The sequence below is a fragment of the Lemur catta genome, chromosome 8, assembly GCF_020740605.2.
Source record: "Lemur catta isolate mLemCat1 chromosome 8, mLemCat1.pri, whole genome shotgun sequence".
In the NCBI taxonomy this organism is placed as follows: domain Eukaryota; kingdom Metazoa; phylum Chordata; class Mammalia; order Primates; family Lemuridae; genus Lemur; species Lemur catta.
The window spans coordinates 74,531,349-74,551,856 of NC_059135.1; the positions used below are offsets into that span (position 1 = coordinate 74,531,349).

A 20,508-nucleotide genomic window follows, 5' to 3' on the forward strand; every position below is an offset into this window, starting at 1 on the left:
CAAGTCTTGGCAAGAATGTGTGACAACTGGAACCTTTACACAGTGCTGGTTTGGTTTGGTGTTTATTGTTATAATCACTTTGGAAAACTATTTGGCAATAGGTACTAAAGCTAAACATATATATAACCTATGACCCAATAATTTCAGTTCTGGATATTAACCAATAGAAATCAATGTTGACGTCTACCTAGAGACATGTAAATAATGTTCATAATAGTTTTTTTATCATAATACTAGTCTGGAAATCATCAAAAGCTCAATTAATTTTAGGATGAGTATACAATGGAATATTACATGGTAATAAAAAATAATGAAATACTGTTCATACAAGGGCATAGATAAATTTCATAGGCATAATATCAAATAAAAGATGGATAAAAAAATTTGTACTAGATTATGCCATCTATGTGGAATTTTTGAGAACTATTGATTACAAGAGGCTAATAGGAATTTTATGGGATCTGGAAATAATCTATTAATAGTTACATGGCTGTATAGTATGTAAAACATCATCAAACTGTACATTAAAGGCTTTTTGCCTTTTACTTTATGTAAGGTATATCTCATTAAAAAAAAACCTCCCAAAAGTATAACTCTCTGCAAGTTTAAATGGCTCAGAAAACTAAATTTAAATAAACACATACACACATACATGCATGTAAACACACATAGATAGGCTTGCAGATACAAAAACAGATGCTTGCAGATATATTAATAGAATATTTCTGAAAGGATACACAAATAACTGATTATAATAAAAAATGGAAATTGTTCTTGCTTTTCATATCACACTCTTTTGCATCTTTTATTATGCACATATATTTCCCATTCTAAGTAAAAAATAAAGGAGAGTGGTGAGAAGAAAATACTAACAACATAGCACACTCCTGCCCTGGAGTCTACTTAACTTGCATTAATTGTTGCTTCTGTAATCTAGTGATTGAAATAATTCATAAAATATTTTTAAATGACCCAATTTCACATGTAGAAAGTTGTATAGAATTGTCTGATGTTTGGAGTAGGATTTTAATCCTAAATATTTATGAATTTAAGAACGCAATCAGGCTCGCTAATAAAATTCCCCGTGCATTCATAACACCATTGAGAGTCCCTCTTCATCCTAAAATGTCAAGTGAGGAATAAAAAGACTTGAGAGTGTTGGTCCCATTGTTCAAGGAAATGCTGCAGAGAGTACCTGAACTCCTATTGTTATGAAGTTGAGCTTTTGTTATACACGTTGCTTGGTTTTCTCTATCCATTCTTCAAACCTTCTTCACTTTTTGCAGAGGCATAAAATGGGACTTCATTTGGCCAAAAACTTAATTAGCAGTAAGTATCCCAAGGCTCAAGATGGCCTAACATCTGTTAAAGGCAAATTTGGAGAACTGAAATCACTGATATATATGGGCAAATTGCAGTACAGTGACCTTAGATCAAATTGAAGAAAAGCACGTGAGTTTCCTTGCATTGGCTCCAACTAGGAGAACTGCATGCCTGTGTGGCCTTTCCAGGGATGTTAGAAGCCAATGTTGAAACTGTACTTTAAAGAGCACCAAAGTTAAAATTCACAAGCTAGGGAACAACTTGTTTTCACAGCAATGAGAGCTGGCATGGCAAACACTTCTCTGTGGTGACTTACATACTTATTCAGTGATTTAGACTGCTTCTCTGGCACGGGTCAAATGGCATATTAACATGGGATATAATCCTTTCTCACTCTGTAGGCAATGGCTCAGTGTGATATTGGCACCATATTAAGCTTCATTAACCCTACAACGCGTTGCCTTCTTACTCTTGGCATTCTCCTGCAGGCTGCAGGCAGTAACCCATGAGTAATCTGATTACCTACAACCGACTGTAGCCGCATGGAATGGAGGCTGACTACAGAGTGGAACACAATTACAGTCTTTTGAGATTCAATTAGAAAGCTGTTGGTAAAGCTTCGTTCAGAATTCTGAAACTGGCTCCAATAACCCCCTCATGATCTGCACGTTTCTTTAAGGGCCCATAGTAAATAATGAACTTAAAAAGCTTCACTTGTTCTTCATATGTATTTTTTTAGAATTTGTCCTCCTGAAGTACATAATACTTACATAAAGCTTGCAGGTAGAAACAACAATCACTGTTTCCACAGACTCTACAAGGGCTATTTTTGGCCTTCTCCAAAGGGGAAATGTTATTTATCTCTTCCACAGAATTATTCTGCTCTTAGGCTTCTTTGTGAATGGACATTAAAAATAAATGCTGCTTACCATGGAGCAGAACATTATTAAAGGCTAATTGTCCTTTAAGTACAACCTGAGGTTAAGAAAAATTAAGCTTCACATTTAAAAAACCAAAATCAAGACAAAGATGTTCTAGACTGGATTATGTCATTCTGCGACATATCATAACGATCAATTATGCTAGATATCATATCTATAAGACGTCATTCTTTGCTTGATGGTGGACTGAATATCTAATTGCACATTCAAAATAAATTGGTTTTAAAATGAAGGTTGAATGAAATAGCACTTTAGCAAGAAGATGTTTCAAGTATATTAAAATGTATTTAGTAATGAACTGTTTGTTTACTGTATTATTTTTGCCCCCAAATTTGACTCATCTTGTTTATTTATTGTGGGATTTGCTTTTTTTTTTCCTCTTCTGGGAATCAATACTATAAATATGAGTTTTGGAGATAGACTTGAGTTTGAATCCTGACTCTGCCACAATCTATGTGACCTTGGAAGCTATTTAATTTTTTTTTGGACCCCAGTATTTTCTCTTTTGAAAAAAGGAATAAAAATACTGTCTGGCAGTGATGTCATAATGATTAACTAACAGCATGTGATAAAGGGGTTGGCACAGGGCATGAGATGGCATAAACACTCAACACACCTGCTTTTTTTCTTATCAAATTTCTATATCCTGCTGGAAAATTCCTAGGTTTGTTATGAATTCATATCTTTGTTTTTGTCACTATGTACCACAATAGCTGGTATTATGATGTAAGTTACCACTTTAATGCCATGAAACTAGAGGAGTTATCACTAATTATTTAAGTGCATAGCTTATTAGCATTTGAGTTCCTGAATTTCAGTGATATCTGAATTTGAGTGAATATGAGGTTTTTCTTTTATACCCACTGTTCTTTCTTCATAGAAGATGTGAATATACAATCAGTAAATTAAATCAATCAAGTTCTAAAAAACTCAAGCTAACACTTCTGACTAACACCAGTTCCTTGACTTCTGTGAGGTGAATTCATAAAGAGTGTGAAAAATGTAAGCATTTTCAAATCTGAAAGTTGAATGGTTACAAATGCTCAGAGTATATGAAAATCTCTCCACTTGACTCTGCAAGTGAACTGCTGAATGCTAAACACATTCTCGATGATATTGAGAGGCATGACTAAGGAACTCCTTTGACTCTGCGGATCACCAAGCATCTGGTGAATCCCCACTGCTATTGGCTCCAATTGCAGGACTGGTCTGAGTTTGACAACTAGTGGTGTGGGACATCATGTCACCCATTAATATCCATGAGTCAGATGGCTTAGTTAGGCCCAGCCGTCACTGGTAATAATGTAAGCAGACTTGTATTTATTCATTTTGTGGTCCAACATGATACACTTCACTTTGTCATTATCAGTAATGAGTCACTATGTGTCAAGGGAACTGGGCAAGCTCAGCGTTCATTATCAATCATCAAGGCTTCGGGGACAATTTTCCAAAGTTTTTCTAACACATTGTGCTAGGTTCCTATTATTATAATTCACTCCAGCTGGGTCATTAATACAGAAAAGCCAAATAGAGCCCTGAGATTCCAAAGTGACTTGTCTTAAACTGACCTGCTTTTCAAAGAATAATCCTAAAAACAGCACTGGACTCATCACTAGGTGTGGACAAGGCTGGAAGCATAGAAAGCTGGTATACATTGTATTTTACTCTTTTTTTTCACTTGACCCTTAGGCACATCCACATCACTAGTGGGAAAATCTAGATCAATAACAGTTCAGAGGAGGAGAATGGAAGGTCTTATTGGGCTGGCTTAAACTTTTGAAGCATCTGATAAAATAAACTTTTACAAAAAAGTACAGACATTCAATTTGTACATTGGTCAACACTGTTCATGACTCTCCTAAAACCATTACCACTCTTTTCTTCTTTCCTTTATTTTTCTTTTCTCTTTTTTTGTTCTATTTTTGGTTCTAAGTAATATAATCAACAGGACAAAGTTTGGCAACAAATTGGTATCCTTATTTGCTTTCATATTTTTTTTCCATTTTTACTTAATCCTTCATCTATAACTAAGACCCTATTGCCACTGCCTGGGCTAACAGATTTCAGACTTTTTTTTCCTCTCTGCTCCCAGGATCACATCCCTCCTATCCGTCAGTGCATTTTCCTCTTTTTCATGCAGATCTCCTTCAAAAGCACCACCAGCAGCCTCCACTTGTCTGTTCTTATTCTTAGGCCAGTTTCAGTGCATTCTTGTGTTTCTTTCACAACATAAACTGACTCTAAAAATATTGATGAATAAGACAGATTTCACTGAAGCTTTGTTTTGTGAAGAGTGTCAAGTTACACTGTATCCACACAAACTGCCTCCACATGCCCTCCAAGCATCTCTGCTCTTCTCCCAAAGATCCTCTTCCCAGGCACTAGCTCACCCTTTCCTTTTCTTATTTAGAAAACTTTGTCTATTCTCCCCTCCCATTGCATTCTCACTTCTTTCTCTGGTTCAGCAAAACAAAGCATCTGTCTCAGCACCCATGCTGGGTGGGGCTGGGAGTAATGGCATAAACAACAAATCATTTCATTGTGAGTTATGCGTGCATTATTTTATTTAACCTTTGTAACACTTCAAACTTGGAGAGGTTCAGTCTCCAAAGTCAAAATTACCAGGTAGAGCTGGGATGGAAACCAGGTCAAGCTGCCTCCAAAGTCCATGTCCTTCCCACTAAACTGGCATGTGACATAATTTTAGGAGAGAGTTAAGCTGACTTTTTAAAAATGTTAGTAATTGTATATTTATTGTACTATGTATTTAAATACATAGTACAACAAACGTGATTTTATAGATACTATTGCTTAATTTAACAAAAACAAGGTTATTCAAAGTTGTTTTGAAATACATTATTAATTAAAGGATAGTGCAGGTGGCCCATGGATATGAAAAAATATTGTGAGGAGACATTCAAATAAATAAAGTTGAAGAAATGCTATCTTTGACCGTATTGTTTTATAGTTCTGCCAACTGCTCTTGGAGAGTCTCCGTTCTGTATTTAATGCAAACAGCCCTTGTGCTTCTGTGCTACCTTCTCCATCCAAAAAACGTCCACCTTGTCCCATTTCTTGTTGACATCCTGCTTTAGTGGCACCTCCTTCATAAAACCTTTCCCAGCTGCCCTTCTTTTTAAGATCTTCATTCACACGCTGACATGGCATGGAATATTCACTCTTTTTGAGGATACTAGTTTATGTATTTGTTCCCTTCTATTCCCCTTGTGCTCAAAGACTTTATCATTTATGTCTCTCTAGCTTCCTTTCCCATAGTACGTTACTTAAACACAGGCATCAGGTAGAAAGTGCTACAGGCAAGTGTGATGGTTAATTTTATGTGTCAATTTGCCTGGACTAAGGGATGCTCAAACAGCTGGTGAAACATTACTTCTGGGTGTGTCTGTGAGGGTGTTTCTGGAAAGGATTAGCATGTGTATCAGTAGACTGAGTAGAAATGGCTCTCCCCAATGTAGGTGTGCGCCATCCAATCCGCTGAGAGCCTCTATAGAACAAAAAGGCAGAGAAAGGGCATATTTGCTCTCTTTGTTTGAGCTGGGACATCCATCTGCTCCTGTCTTCTTCTGCCCCCTGTCATCAGCCCTTCTTGTTCTTGGGCTTTTGGACTTGAGTGGGACATACACCATTGGCTTTCCTGGTTCTCAGGCCTTTGAGTTTGGCGTGGAACTACACACCACTGGCCTTTGTGGGCCTCCAGCTTGTGTAAGGCATATTATAGGATTCCTCAGGTTCTATAATTGCACAAGAAAATCCCTCATAATAAATCTCTTTCTGTATATCTATATATATTCTATTGGCTCTGTTTCTCTGGAGAAGTCTAATACAGGAAGGAAGTCAAGGATACTTGTGTTTAAATGCCACCGCCTGCAACTTATTAGTTGTGGGATCCTAGACAAACAACATTTGAATCTCTGTGAGGATTGTGTAGCATAATATATGAATATATCATCAATATTACATCTTAACAGAAATTCAATATACCTTAGCACTTTTTGTTTCCACATTTAATAAATATTTTCTGAATAAATAAAAATGTACAGAAAAGATTGACACAAAAATTATACTAATTTATTTAACATGCACTTCTAGCTGTTATATGCCCTTGCATATAATTTGGGCATTACTCAGATAAATAATATTTAATAAAAGTATTCATTTGCCCAAATGCTCATAAGTTTGTATTATTCAGGACCTTTTTAGATGCACATGACTGGATACCAACTTGAACTAGTACAAGGAAAAAAATCCTAGAGAGGTGAGAGAGAGCGGGAGAAATTTTTGTTTCAAGTAACTACAAAGTCCCAGGAGTTGGATTTGGTTCAGATATAGCTGGGTGTAGGACGCACGAGTAATGTCACCAGGGCTCTGCCTGTCTCTCTCCATCTTTCTATTCAGGTGGAAGCCTCTATACCAGCTTATGCATCTGTCCCCGAGGTCTCTTTCTGGCCTTTACTGAGTTACATGCCCACCTATGAAACAATCACTGTGCCCAGCATGTTGGGTCACTCTGATTGTCTCAGGGGCAGGGTGTGAAGGGGAAGAGACCCTGACTGACAGCCCTACCAGTTTCAGAAGAGAAGGGATGTAGGACAGAGACATGAAATAACACAAGTGAGGTAGAATGAGCACAAGCACTTCTAGGACTGGTGCATTCACTGTCCCAGTAATACGCTGATAGCTTCCTACAGCAAATACAGCTACTTCCTCTTGGCCAGTATGAAGGGCAAGTGAGAAGTGAGGGAGGTTTAATGCCCCTCAAGCAATGACAGCAGAGAGTTCCTATCCCTTCTGCTGGGATATCTTGGAGGAATATTTTTTACAAGCTGCTAGAGTTCCTTCTAGGGAATCGGCATTCAATCTGACAGTAATAGTAACCCACTTGATGACACACCCTTTATTGGTTTCTGTACCTTCTCTGTCTCACTTTTCCATGTCCCTTCTCCCTAGGATAACCACCCACATTTATTCCTTGCACTTACCTCCTGATCTCAGGGTCTGCTTCTAGGCAAAGCCAAATTCTGGCCATTCCCCAACTCCCAAAACAGTAAGAAAACGTAGTCAATCTCAAAGGTTTTGGGGTAGAATTTGCTCATTACAATTAATTTCTTGAAGACTGAATAATTACTTTGGAATGATTATGATATTTGTGATACGTGAAAATAGGAAAAGAGTCTTCTAGATATATGAATGAACATTGTAATGAAGGGTGAGGACACATTAGATGGGATGCAGGTGAGGGGCAGTCCTGTTATGATTTTTTTCTTATCTTTTCTTCCCATGGAGCATTTCTGCCTGTGCTGTCATTTTTAAAGTGTATCTGAGACCTATGAAAACATATCAAACCAGGTTTGAAAAGTCTTGGCTCAAGTGTAAGTTCAGTTTTTCAAATCTGATGCAAGAAGAAACAACTATGTTCATCATTCTAACATGTCATTTGGCAGCACAATTTGCCCTTTGATTCAATGGATTTCTACAATTCAGATATGTTGAAATACAAAGAAGATAAACTCAAACCTATGTATTCAGTAAGTACTGTGCAATTCTTATTGTTATCAATTACAGGGCTGTATGAAGTAGAGAAAATAGTTTCAATTTTCAATATATGTTTAACCTAGAGACAAGAAAAGATTGAATGAATAAAGAGAGTACAGGAAATGTGACAATCTGTGTGAAGGTTAGGATAATCAAACATTCTTTTGGAGTTTAGAGACTGGAAAATTTAAATAGTCAAGGAGGGCAGGGCCAGGATGAGGGCAGGATAATGGGAAAAACACAGAATATGTTCTGACAGACACTAAGTCGATTGGTTTAGCCAATAAGGCTTAATTAAGAATGGCCTGTTCCAGATGTCCCTTACTCATGCAATTTGCATATTGGGGATTTTAAAGTGTTACTTTTCCATCATTTGCATTTGGATGCTGGGAAGGGTTGAAGGGGGAGTGAGGTCGAAAGGAAGAATTCATACCACGAATTTGGAGAAAAGATATACAGTTGGTGACCTCATTGATAACTCCTTCTGGGGCCCCAGTGTGAGCTTCTCTTCTTCTCACAGGCCTCTTAATGTTGGGGCATCTCTTAGTTCCAGTCAAGGTACTTTTATTTAACTATAGTTTTGATAATCTCATTCATCCCATTGTCTTTAAGTATTATATCATCTATGTGTATGTGGTAACTCTCCAACTAGCCCTTGAGTCCAGAGCTCTCTCATGAGCTGCAGACTGAGTTGCAACTGCTTAACCAAAAACCTCTACTTGGATGTTTAATAGTCATCTCCCTCTCAACATAACTAAGAATGAACGTCTCTTCTTGCCCATAAAACTTGTTCTACCTATATAGCCTTTCTGCTCTTCATTGATGGTGACTCATCCTTGTAGTTGCTCAGTCCAAAAACCCTGGAGTCATTCTTAAATATTCTTTCCTCTTATAACCACACACTTAATGTGAAATCCTCTTGGCTCCACCCTCAGTATATATAGTGACCACTTCTTACCACCCTCATTGCTACTATCCATGTACAAGCTGTCATCATTGCTTGCCTGAATGTTGCATTAGCCTTCTACTGGTTTTCAGTCTTTTACCCTTGTTTTACACTGAGATCTTTTTATAACCTGGTAAGTGACATCACTTCTTCATTCACAACTCTACAACAGCTCCCCCATTTCTTTCAGAGTAAAAGTCAAAGGTCCAGAGTGGCTTATGATGTCCCAGTGACTTGGCCTCCTGTCTCCTCTCCTTCTGCTCTTCCCTGGACCAGCCTGCTCCAGAGCACAGCCTCTTAATCTTCCTAGAGCCTGACCAGCATTGTCCTGCTTTAGGACCTTCACTCTCACTGCTTGTTTTGCCTTTCATCTTCTTACTCCAAGGATTTGTTTGACTCAGCATCTCAGCTCACTCAGCTCTTCATTCACTTACCACTTTCTCAGCAAGGCCCTCACCACCTGTTTAACCCACTGCAATCTGCATTGTGCCAACAAAAATGGCATTATGAGTCCTCTTGTCAACATTTTCCAATATTCCCCTATATTTCACTTTTTCCTACATTACCGCTTCCCTATATTACTCCTGTATTTTCTGTCTTTCCTAGCAAGTATCAAATTTAATACACTCTATCATTTACAGTTGACCCTCTGTATCTGTGGGTTCTATATCCATGGATTCAAAACATATTTGAAAAAAAAGTGTGTCTATGCCGACATGTACAGACCTTTTTCTTGTCATTATTCCCTAACCAATGCAGTATAACAACTATTTACATGGCATTTACATTGTATTAGGTATTATAATTAATCTAAAGATGAATTAAAATATATGGGAGGATGTGTGTACTACATGGCTTTATATCAGGGACTTCAGCCTCCCTGGATTCTGGTATCTGCAGGAGGTCCTGGAACCAGTCCCCTACGGATACCAAGGGATGACTGTACTTTTTAATAATGTTTTGTTCACCATCTATCTTTACTTGATGGAATATAAGCTACCTGCAGGCAGAGCTCTCTCCTCATTTTATTCCATGATGCTTCTTCCTATATTAGTTCTTTGTTGCTGAATAGCAAATTATTCACAAATGAAGTAGCTTAAAACAGCATACACCACTTATTAGCTCACAGTTTTCCATGAGTCAGAAGTCTGGCACGGTTCAGCTGGGTTTGCTGCATAGGGTCTCACAGGGCTGACATCAAGGTGTCAGCCAGACGGGGCTCTTATCTGAAGGCCATAGGGAAGAATCCACTTCCAAACTCATTCACCTTGTTGGCAGAATTCAATTCCTGCAGTTGTAGGCCTGAGGTCTCCATTCCTCACTGGCTGTCAGCCAGGGTCTTCTCTCTCAGTTTTTCAAAGGCCCCTACATTCCTTCTTGCATGTGGCTTCTCCATCTTACAACCTGCAATGGTACATTGCATCCTTCTTATCCTTCAAATCCTTTCAGCTTCCCCTTCTGCCCCAACTTCTCCTTTTAAATGCTCATTTGATTACATTGGGCCCACCTGGGCCCTATTTTAAGGTCCCTATTTTAAGGTCAATTGACTAGCAACCTTAATTACATCTGTGAAGTCCCTTTTGCCATGTAATATTACAAATTCACAGGAGGAACATCAGGAAGGGGAGGCTATGGGGCCCAAAATTCTTCCACTATACTTCCCAAGTACCAAGAACAGTTCCTTCCTGGCACATAGAATAGATAAATGAACGTGTAGCAGTGGACACTTGAACTGGAGGTTTTACTTACAGAAAGTTGGATATTTGCTCATTGCATTTGGAAGAAAGTTTCTGAATCCTTCCAATTCGGGTGTTTGGTAACATGATAAAGTGCTTGTGTTTGTTTTCATCTTTGATGGGGGACGACTCAGGAAATGAGAGAGAGAGGAGACAGGAAAAGATGGAGAGCCAGGGAGGGATCAAGGGTGGCAGAGAGTAGGAGAATGCCCGAAGCCATCTGCATGGGCAGGAGCCTCTGACTTTCTGTTTCACACAAACTGAAAATAGAGATTTTCCACCTCTGTTAATATTGTCAGTCCCAAGACTCTCACTCTTGTGTGCCAGATGTGGTTTTCCAGGCTCTTAGAGCTGTAATTGCTTCACAAACCAGATGCCCTTAGAGGTTTGCTTGAACCTATAGTCACGTATTCATGCCTGTAGTAGCAGTTCTGGTAGGTGTGGCATGTTCACAAGGGCAACTGGGGACTATGAGGCTTGGGATGGAATCCATGGCTTTATCTCTTTCCTGGCAATAGCATGTCATCATTTTATCTTTATTACATTTAAACAGAAGATATTTAAACTTAAATATGAGAAATTACTTCATTTCCTACATGAATGCTTAAACTCTATAGGGAAATTGATTTGGTAATTATGATAATGTTTGACTATCAGAAAACTTTAGATTAATTGAAAATGATAAATTAGTCATTTTGCAGCCTTGTGTCTGGCTTCACTCGACCATGAATATCATGCCAGCTTAGAACTTTTCTCCTCTTCTCTAGAGTGAACTTTCAGGGTTCACATTCAAAGCACAGGGGTCCACCCAGCCAGGCTTTTCATTTAGCTTCCACATTTGGCTATTTCTGCTGGTTGAGCAGGAGAACCCCTCCCCTGACTGAGAAGACAGGTTTCGGTGCCCTCCAGAATTACCATCCTGCATGGCCCTTTTGTTTTCTGATGAAATTACGCTAGAAAAAAGAACTTGATGTTGGAAATCCATAAAATTACTTACTTTAAGAAACAATCAAGAATTTTCTTCTCTTTCAAATTTTTTCGCTTCCTCCGCGAGCTCTGATTCATATAGTCATTCAACAAACCTGTGTTGAATGTGTCTATAGATGACAGATGTGAGCTACACATTTGAAAAACAGATTTGGGAGATGGTTCAAATAGTTCTGATTTGATAACTGAACTGTGGTGAAGGGAGCTGGCTGAGCATGAGGGGTGGGAGAATGGTTTTGGGAAGAGACAGAGGGAACTCTTTGACCTAGAGCAGGAGTGGGCAAATGATAATCTGTAGATAGCCTGTGAGTTAAGAATGTTTTTACATTTTTAAATAGTTGGGAAAAAAAACAAAGGGATAATAAAAATTTTGTGACACACAAAAATTTATGAAATTCAAATTTCAGTGTCTATAAATAAAGTTTTATTGGAATAAAGTTGCATTCATTTATTTTTGTATTGTGTATGTCCACTCTGGTAGAGTTGAGTAGTAGTGACACAGAGAGCTGTGGCCTACAAAGTATGAAATATTTATTATCTTGCCTTCTACAGAAAAAATTTCCAATCTCTGGCCTCTACAAAAGGGGTAAGAAATAGGGTTGAATTCCTCATTCATTCTCTAGGAGCCAAAACAAAACAGCCAATTGTAGAGCACCAGACTGTGGTGAATGACAGAGAGCTAAGGCTTAAGAGTTTGTAGGTTGGATTCTTCGGTGGTATGAAGAAAGGGAAGGGCAAGGACACATCTGACAGTGGAAGCAGAGGGGAGAGGCTCAGTCCTGGCAATGCATGGATGCCACTTGCTCCAGCGGCAAGCAGTCTGAGCTCTATGCTAAAATAGTATTAGAGGTTATTGGAATTCTTCAGTGACAAGTGATAGAAATCCTATTCTAATGTAAACTGCAGGGGAATTTCTCAGCTTACATGTTAGGTTTCAGGGACTCTAGCTCATTCTCCAAGCCCTGCTGACCTGTGTAACTTCACCTTGCCAGCATGCTATTTCCATGCGGCAGGTAAGATGGTCTCCAGCCTCAGAATCACAGCTTTTTAGGTTAGAATAGTCTTAGTGAGGGCTCAGATTTGGTTGGCAGGGTTCACAGACTTGTTCCTGAAGCACTTCCTGAGGATGAGATGAGAATAGAGAATTCTGTTTAGCAAATGTGGGTGACCGCAAGGAGTGGGTTCTGAGCTGGAAAAGGGGTCTCTGTTACTGGAAGAGTGGCTAAGGTGCTGGACAGAGACAGCAGACGTCTGTTCCAGTGAAGCAGTGACAGAGAAGCAGCACTGATGTGGGTAGCAGACCAACAGATATGGCATCTCAGGCAGCATCAGCAGCACTGAGAATGTAACCTCACTGGGCATGGCTGGGCAGGGCTTCACAAGCTGGGTGGGCCAAGAAGCTGAATATAAAATAGAGACTAACTGCATGTTGTGAGTGGCTTCTGAGATCACGCACACAGAATTCTATGGTGAGATCTTAGTATGAGTAACACAGAAGGTGGTACTTGAGTTGGGTCTTCTGGAAAAGTTACCTAAAAGGTTAATAAGGGAAAAGTCCCTAGGAAAATAAAACAGTATGAGCAAAGGGATGTGGACTTAAGAGAGTAAGTAGCAAGTAGCTCAGTGTGACTTGAGAGAAGGCAGAACTAACATTTATTGAAATACATGCTCTGACCAGGCACTATGCTAGGTGCTTTCAATTCTGCATCTTATCTTATGCATAGCACAAACCATAACACATTGGTTATGGTAAAAGCAAAAGATGAGGTTAGGTAATCAAAAGAGGAGTGTAGGATGACTAAGGTTCTTGTTGGGGCAAATGGTTGGAGAGTGGTATTTTCAGTGGAAGCAGAAATTAAAAGAGTAGAAGTTTGATTAGTAGGTAAGGTAATAAATTCAGATTTGGAAAATTTTAATTCATGATGATGGTGCGATAATCAAGTGGCAGCATTTAATTGGCACCTGGAAATGTGGATTTAGATCTCAGAGAAGTAGTAAAGGAATTTTCCATCCACTGTTCTGGTATCCATGGGTGCTTAATAAAACCTCTGTAATTGCTCATTATGAAGCTGGAGAATTTCTCTAGTCCTATTTCCTCCAACCATTTATGTCATCCATTTTTTATTCATTAGCTGCCCTGACTACTCATGCACCTCTAATTCTGTATGGAAATATCTGTCTGATAATCTCTCCCATCCTGAATCTGGACAGTAGCTTTGCATTAGCTACTCAGTGTGTTGGTTGCAATTCTTGGCTTGCTCCTTGGATTTAGCAAGCTCATCTTTTTCTTGGCCCCTATATTGGACCTGGGCCTTCTAAAGATTCTATTCTTGGAATCTGATTGGTGGCCCAAGTCACCATAGATGACCACAATTTTACCCCTTTTCCCACCCACTATTTTTGTTAGGCTTCTATATGTAAGGAAGCAAGAGCTAATATTGAATATTAAGAATAATAATTGAAGTCCTATAAGTGTTCTTAGTATGATTTATGGACCATCTACTGTGTCAGAACCAATAGGGGAACTTGTTAAAAAATGCAGATCCCTAGGCTGCAATGTGGGTCTAAAGAATCAGAATCTCTGGAGGGTGCAGTCCAGAATGTGTTTTTTTGTATTAGCCCCATTATGATTCTTAATGCACACTCTTAAATTTGTGAATAGATTTAAAGCAAGAAGAAAAGAAATCTACAGTGGAAATTGGACTATTTAAATAATGGGAAGTTGAAAACATTAAGGATAATATTTCCTTCTTCCATGTTTTTCTGAAACAAATTTAATACAGACTTATTGGACAATATTTAAAAATAATTAAACATTTATAAAACTAAAAACAATGTCACCCACAATTCCATACACAAAGGGACCATAAGTTAATATTTTGGTAAATGTTCTTTCAGATTTTTTTCTAGAGTTGTATTTTTTCTATTATATGTGTGTGTATATATACATATATATATATATATCTCTTTATATAGGCTCAAACTTTATCTATAGTTTGTGGTCTGCTTTGATGATTCAAGATATCACTTTTTTTATTTTTTAAATTGTATTTCAAAATATTAAGGGGGTACAAATGTTTTTGTTATATGGATAGTTTGGTAATGTTTGAGTCAGGACTACAAGTGTGTCCATCACCCTAATAGTGTTCATTGTACCCATTAGGTAGGTTTTTGCCCCGCCCTCCTCCCTCCTACCCCCTGCTTTATTTCCAGTGACTTTTACTTTTCTCTATGCACACGTGTGTCCATTGGTGAGTTCCAATTCATTAGAGAGTACATGTAGTGTTTGTTTTTACATTCTTTGGATACTTCACTTAGGGTAATGGTCTCCAGTTCCATCCATTTTTGAATTTTATTTAACTTCTTCAAAAATATTTTTTAGATGTATGTACAACTTCCCATCTTATAGATATATTTTAAATGTCTATAAATATTATTCTAATTTCAGCTATTATTTGTGTTTGTGCCTAAGCTGCTTGACTAATCCTACTAGTCCAGTCTCAGAAATGGGCTCCTTATGTTCTCTAGCTTTGTGTCTCTGGGCACCAAACAGGCCTGAGATTCTACCTGAGTTTGAACAATTGAGGACATTATCAAAGGCAGTTTTAACAGCAGTATGGTGGGAACAGAAACTAGGTTGAACAAAGAAAAGATAAATGTTTAAGGTGATGGATATCCCAATTACCCTGATTTGGTCATTACACATTGTATACAGGAATCCAAATATCACATGTACCCCCAAAATATATACAACTATTGTATATCAATAAAAACAAATTTAAAAAACCCGAATTGGAGGAAAAAAAAGAAATCAAGTTAAATCCCGTCTCTACTAAAAAAATAGAAAGAAATTAGCTGGACAATGAAAAATATATAGAAAAAATTAGCTGGGCATGGTGGCACATGTCTGTAGTCCCAGCTACTCAGGAGGTTAAGGCAGAAGGATTGTTTGAGCCCAGAAGTTTGAGGTCGCTGTGAGCTAGGCTGACGCCACAGCACTCTAGCCCGGGAAACAGAGTGAGACTTTGTCTCAAAAAAAAAAAAAAAAAAAAAAGAAATCAAGTTGTTAAATAATTGGAAACTAATGAAGTCCTGGCTGAGAATGTAAATTACTCTTTAAAAAAAATACAGGTAAAGGAAAGTAAAAGGAAATCATGACTTCTCAAAGAAAAACAAGAAATGAGGATATTGTTTTGGGGGTAAGAGACACGTGAATACATTCATTGGTCTAGGAGAATAAGTGGGTGAAGAAAGAAAAATTAAAACTACAAAAACAAGAAATCCTTGGAAATCAAATTTTCAGGCAATAGGGAAAGATGAAAATCTTGAGTACAGATGGAAGTGTCAGTCTTGGAAAGGAACAGAGACAAGGATTTCCCTGAGCTAGAGGTAAATATATGAATGAATGCAGTGGGGTGAACTGAAGGGACTTTGATGAACTCACAAATAGCAACATCACCTTGGTGTAGGAAGTAAGGCCTTCTGCCAAGAATGAGGGTGATAGACTGTGGAAGGGAAGGATACTTATCGGGAGTGGTGACAGAGGCTTCAATATGGTCATGGGAAAGTGAAGACTAAGTGAAAAGAAATAGAGCCATAGAAGATGACAATCACATAACTGTAACTACTCCAAACCAGATGGCCTTGCCATTTTCTTCAGAGATGCCAGGCAGGCAAAATAAAGGATTCAAAAGGCAGATTAAATTAATCTAGGTTAATTAGGCAGATGCACCAAAAGACAGATGGCACTATTCCCATTCATCTAGATTATTTTAGTGACAGAATTTAATACATGGGCTAGTACCTGTCCTTCCTACCTCACAGCTTTCTTACAGCAGTTTAGTCAGTCAGTCTTCCACACACCTACCCACTGTTTGCCAGGCATTGACTCTGAACACAGTTGTGAAACACATGTGTTTTGTTTACCTTTCTGTTTTCTTACCTGTACTGCTACCTCCACTAGTGAGAATGCATGTGTGGCCTATGATCTTGGTAGGCCCCATGCTAGAGCATATTCTCCTCTGTGTCTTCCAACACTTCTATTGAAACTAACCTATTTATAAAGTATTATTGGATTGAGGGATCAGCTATTCTGAAAGAAATGGAGAGGACATGAGGAAGAGTTTAGAGAATAGGGTTGCCTAAGAAACATGAGACTAGAACCTATGGAAGGACAAGATCAGGAAGAAATTCCTCACAGAGAACCAGGACGGTGATGTCATACACTGAGTTGTTTAGCTTTCTATGCTATGCTGTAGCAATGGCTCATATCACCATCAGTAAAAGCTATTAGCACACAAAAAGAATGAATGGAGGATGGGAAGGTGAATTGAAACCTTTTAACTTACTAACTGGTGGCTTTACTTGGGTATATTAGATTCTGTCTCAGTATCCACATTTGTGAAATAGGTGTAATAACATGTACTTTGCAAGGTTGTTGTAGGTCCATCAATGGACATTCTTCTGTGTTTCTTGTCCTCAAGGCCTTGATATGTGTGATTAACTGTGATGGATAAACTAAAGTGGTAAATAAGTATTGGCAAATGTATTCATGGTAATAATTATTATACCAATTTTCCTGCTGGGAAATATTTTCAATTTTATTAGGAATCTTGAGTGCCTGAGTTTGGAGAACTTCTCACCCACTATGAGAGATTTTTGTTTGTTTTATTTGTTTTTCTTTTGCAGCACATGTCATTATCTTGTCACCTGGCTTGGCAGAGCATGGCTAACTGGAAAGGAGGAAGGAGGAACTGTGGGGTCTCGTGGAGCTTAACCTACGTGATGAGGTGAAGCAGGTTATGGGGCTAAGCCCACCTTTAGGTACTTAGGATGGGGTCCAGTCTAGAAGGTAGAACAATATTTGAAGCGTGCAGCAAAAGACTCTCAGTCAGCAGCCCAGGACAGGGAGGCCCAGCGAGATGTACCAACTTTCCTTGGTAAATGGATGGAGCATAGTAATAATGATCATTAGCAGAAATCCTAGAGAGAGCAACATTCAGCATTTAATCAGATGACTCAGTGGCTGTTTTCAAGGATGTTTATCAGCAGGAAATAAGCTTTTGGATCAGAATGGCTGATAAGTAATAAGAAAGAAGTCAAAGGCCGGGCATGGTGGCTCACGCCTGTAATCCTAGCACTCTGGGAGGCCGAGGCGGGTGGATCGCTTGAGGTCAGGAGTTCGAGACCAACCTGAGCAAGAGTGAGACCCCCATCTCTACTAAAAATAGAAAGAAATTATCTGGACAACTAAAATATATATACAGAAAAAATTAGCCGGGCATGGTGGTGCATGCCTGTAGTCCCAGGTACTCGGGAGGTTGAGGCAGGAGGATCGCTTAAGCCCAGGAGTTTGAGGTTGCTGTGAGCTAGGCTGACGCCACGGCACTCTAGCCCAGGCAACAGAGCGAGACTCTGTCTCAAAAAAAAAAAAAAAAAAAAGGAGTCAAAATTCCTTTAGGGTGTGAGGTGTGAACTATAGTCAGGATGAAAATTTGACCATGAAAAATAAGATTAAGGAGTGGGAGGATAGGATCTTATCAAGAGATATAACTGGAGCTGAGGGTCAGAGCTGATTCAATAACTAGAAGGACAAGATTCTGAGCATTGTGCTGAGAGCCCATTCTCCTCCCCACATGCTGCCAATCCCATACATAATACAAACCTAAGTAAGGTCATATTGGTCCTAGCATACCTGTTCTTAGCATATGAAAACCCTTCAAGGGGAAGGCAGGTAATCCACTGGAGACAGGAGAGAGGTTGAGAGCAACTCTGGGCCTAAAATGTTTATATCTTCCATGTGTGTCAATGGAAAGCCAGACCTCGGAATGAGCCATTAACAATTTAAACAGTACCACATCTGTAGCTGGCTGCTCCAAGCAATCAGCAAACATTTGTGCTGTCACCTGTCCCTTTGTGTCCACATTCCTCAGTATGACATGAAAAGTCCCTTGCAGCTCAAACTTTCCAGCCCCATCTCCTTGCTCTTCCCTCCCTGCTATCTGGGAAATGTCTACTAATCCTTCAACACCCAGCTAGAATGTCACCTCTCTGTGGAAATCACCTAACAACCCTAGGCAGCATGAATCACTTCTTCATGCTCTCCGAGAAGAGTTCATAGTGTCCTTTATGATCCATCACATTATGTCTTCTTCATCTCTTTACATCTCCATCTCTGCCACTGGAGAGTGAACTCCTACAGGGCAAAGACTGGCTTATTCCTTCTTGTTTCCCAGCACCTCATTTTGTTCTTGTCACAATCTCACATGGTTGCCCAATAAGAATACTATATCCTAGAATATTAAAATGATTTGCCCAGGGATATCCAGCTAGTTTGGGAGCACGGCTGGGATTAAAAACCAGGTCACACTGGTTTCTGATCCAATACTTTTCCTACCACATTGTTCTGCCTTCCAACTAATGATCAGAGTAATCTTTTAAATTTCACAGCACCTTTAGGAACATTTAGACATTGATTTTCTTATTTGGGCTTACACCATTCATCTGTAGTAGGTAGATGGGGGCCTCGTTGTTTCTTTTTTGAGGTTCCTGACTTGAGGTAGTCTAGTGAATTGTTGTAAGTTTCAAAGCCAGACATTGCAAGATCCTCTAATTTGCACTTGTGTTTTTACTACCAGATCGCCCTGTCACAGAGTGCACACTCTTGCTATTTGACATAGTTATCAAAGCAACAGGAACAAAACCAGTAGGACTATGCTGATCATTGCTTGAGTTGTTATTTTAGAAACAACTGCAGTTTTTTTTTAAAAATAGAGCTCTCTCTAGAGGGATTCTACTAATGTACTAATGTAGATGACTTATCACTGTTATTTCTTTCACATGAATGCCTTAGGAGTTAAAAGTCAGACGCTGGAAGCAGGAGACCACCTAGGGCATTATGAATTCTCTCTTTCTCAATCAGTCTTTGTCTAACTGGCATAGCTATTTGCTTGCCATAAGAAAGCTTTTTACTATAGTATATTTTAAAGAAAAGCATTTTCTGTTAGCACTCATTTCCCTAAAGGAACTTTTTATTGGAAATCTGGGATGAAACACTATTCTTAAGGTACATACCCAGTGTGGATAGGTCACATGTAATTCTTGTTTACAAGGACAAGGTTCTGCATAAGACCATATAGCACCATGTGGACGTTTTAAAGGGGATGCTTGTTTCATAAGTTACTCTTTAGTGTACTAAATAAGAGCCCCAGTGACTGGAAAGAGTATGTCTTTCTCAATTACAATGTAAGTGGGATACTCTATTCTTAGTGAAAGGTTTTCTTCTTCAGAGAGGGCATGTTTGCTAACAACAAAAGATGCTATCTCAAAACTACCTTGATCCCAAATATTCATTTGGTTAAGAAAATGTCTGGAATAAAATATTTCCAGCCTATTGCCCTGATGTAATGCATTAAAAAAAAAACCCATGCTAAGTCTAATTAGTTACACATGTAGAAATAAGTATGGGACTGAGTAATTTAAGATTTTTGTGCACTTTTTATAATGAGAATCGGGAATAAAATTTCTCAATAGGGAACAGGAGTAAGGGTCTGCAAGCCTTCAATTATATAGAATAGCCCTGGAGTTTATGAGCAGATAGAACTATATGGTTAGTCCCAGGGCTCACTGAAAGCTAAGATGAACTTAGGCATTACTGTTTGCTTAGACGGGATATATGTATCTTAAGTACCTTCTAAGAAAGACTATTTTTTATTTTCCCTACATGAAGATATTGCTACATTAGTTTCAAAAACAAATAAGATATATTTGTAAGATGCAAAAAGTCTTGCTTGGTTGGCCTTTGTGAGCTTTTGAAATTTATTTATATTAATATTTGGAAAAGAGAGAAAGTCAGGCTAGCATTGTGCACCAAAGAAGACCCACTGGCAAATTTTCTGAGCCTTTTTCTTTAGTTATGATTAATTATTTGTTTGAATTAACTAGTTTTTACTTTATTTGATGTAATAAAGGTAAGTGTGATTGAATTGCTTCAGGAATGTTGGAATATTACAAGATTAGTGTG

The 20,508-nt window shown here is 38.6% G+C and overlaps 1 protein-coding gene across 1 annotated transcript in view; it reads right to left on the minus strand.

The window, feature by feature from the left end:
• The window catches only part of LOC123644140 (E3 ubiquitin-protein ligase Topors-like), a 31,104-nt gene extending 25,672 nt beyond the window's left edge, over positions 1–5,432 (minus strand). The window contains 2 exon segments of the mRNA XM_045560298.1: positions 1,793–1,881; positions 5,243–5,432. Coding sequence (XP_045416254.1) covers positions 1,793–1,881; positions 5,243–5,432 — 279 coding nt within the window.
• Between the last annotated feature and the right edge of the window lie 15,076 nt (positions 5,433–20,508).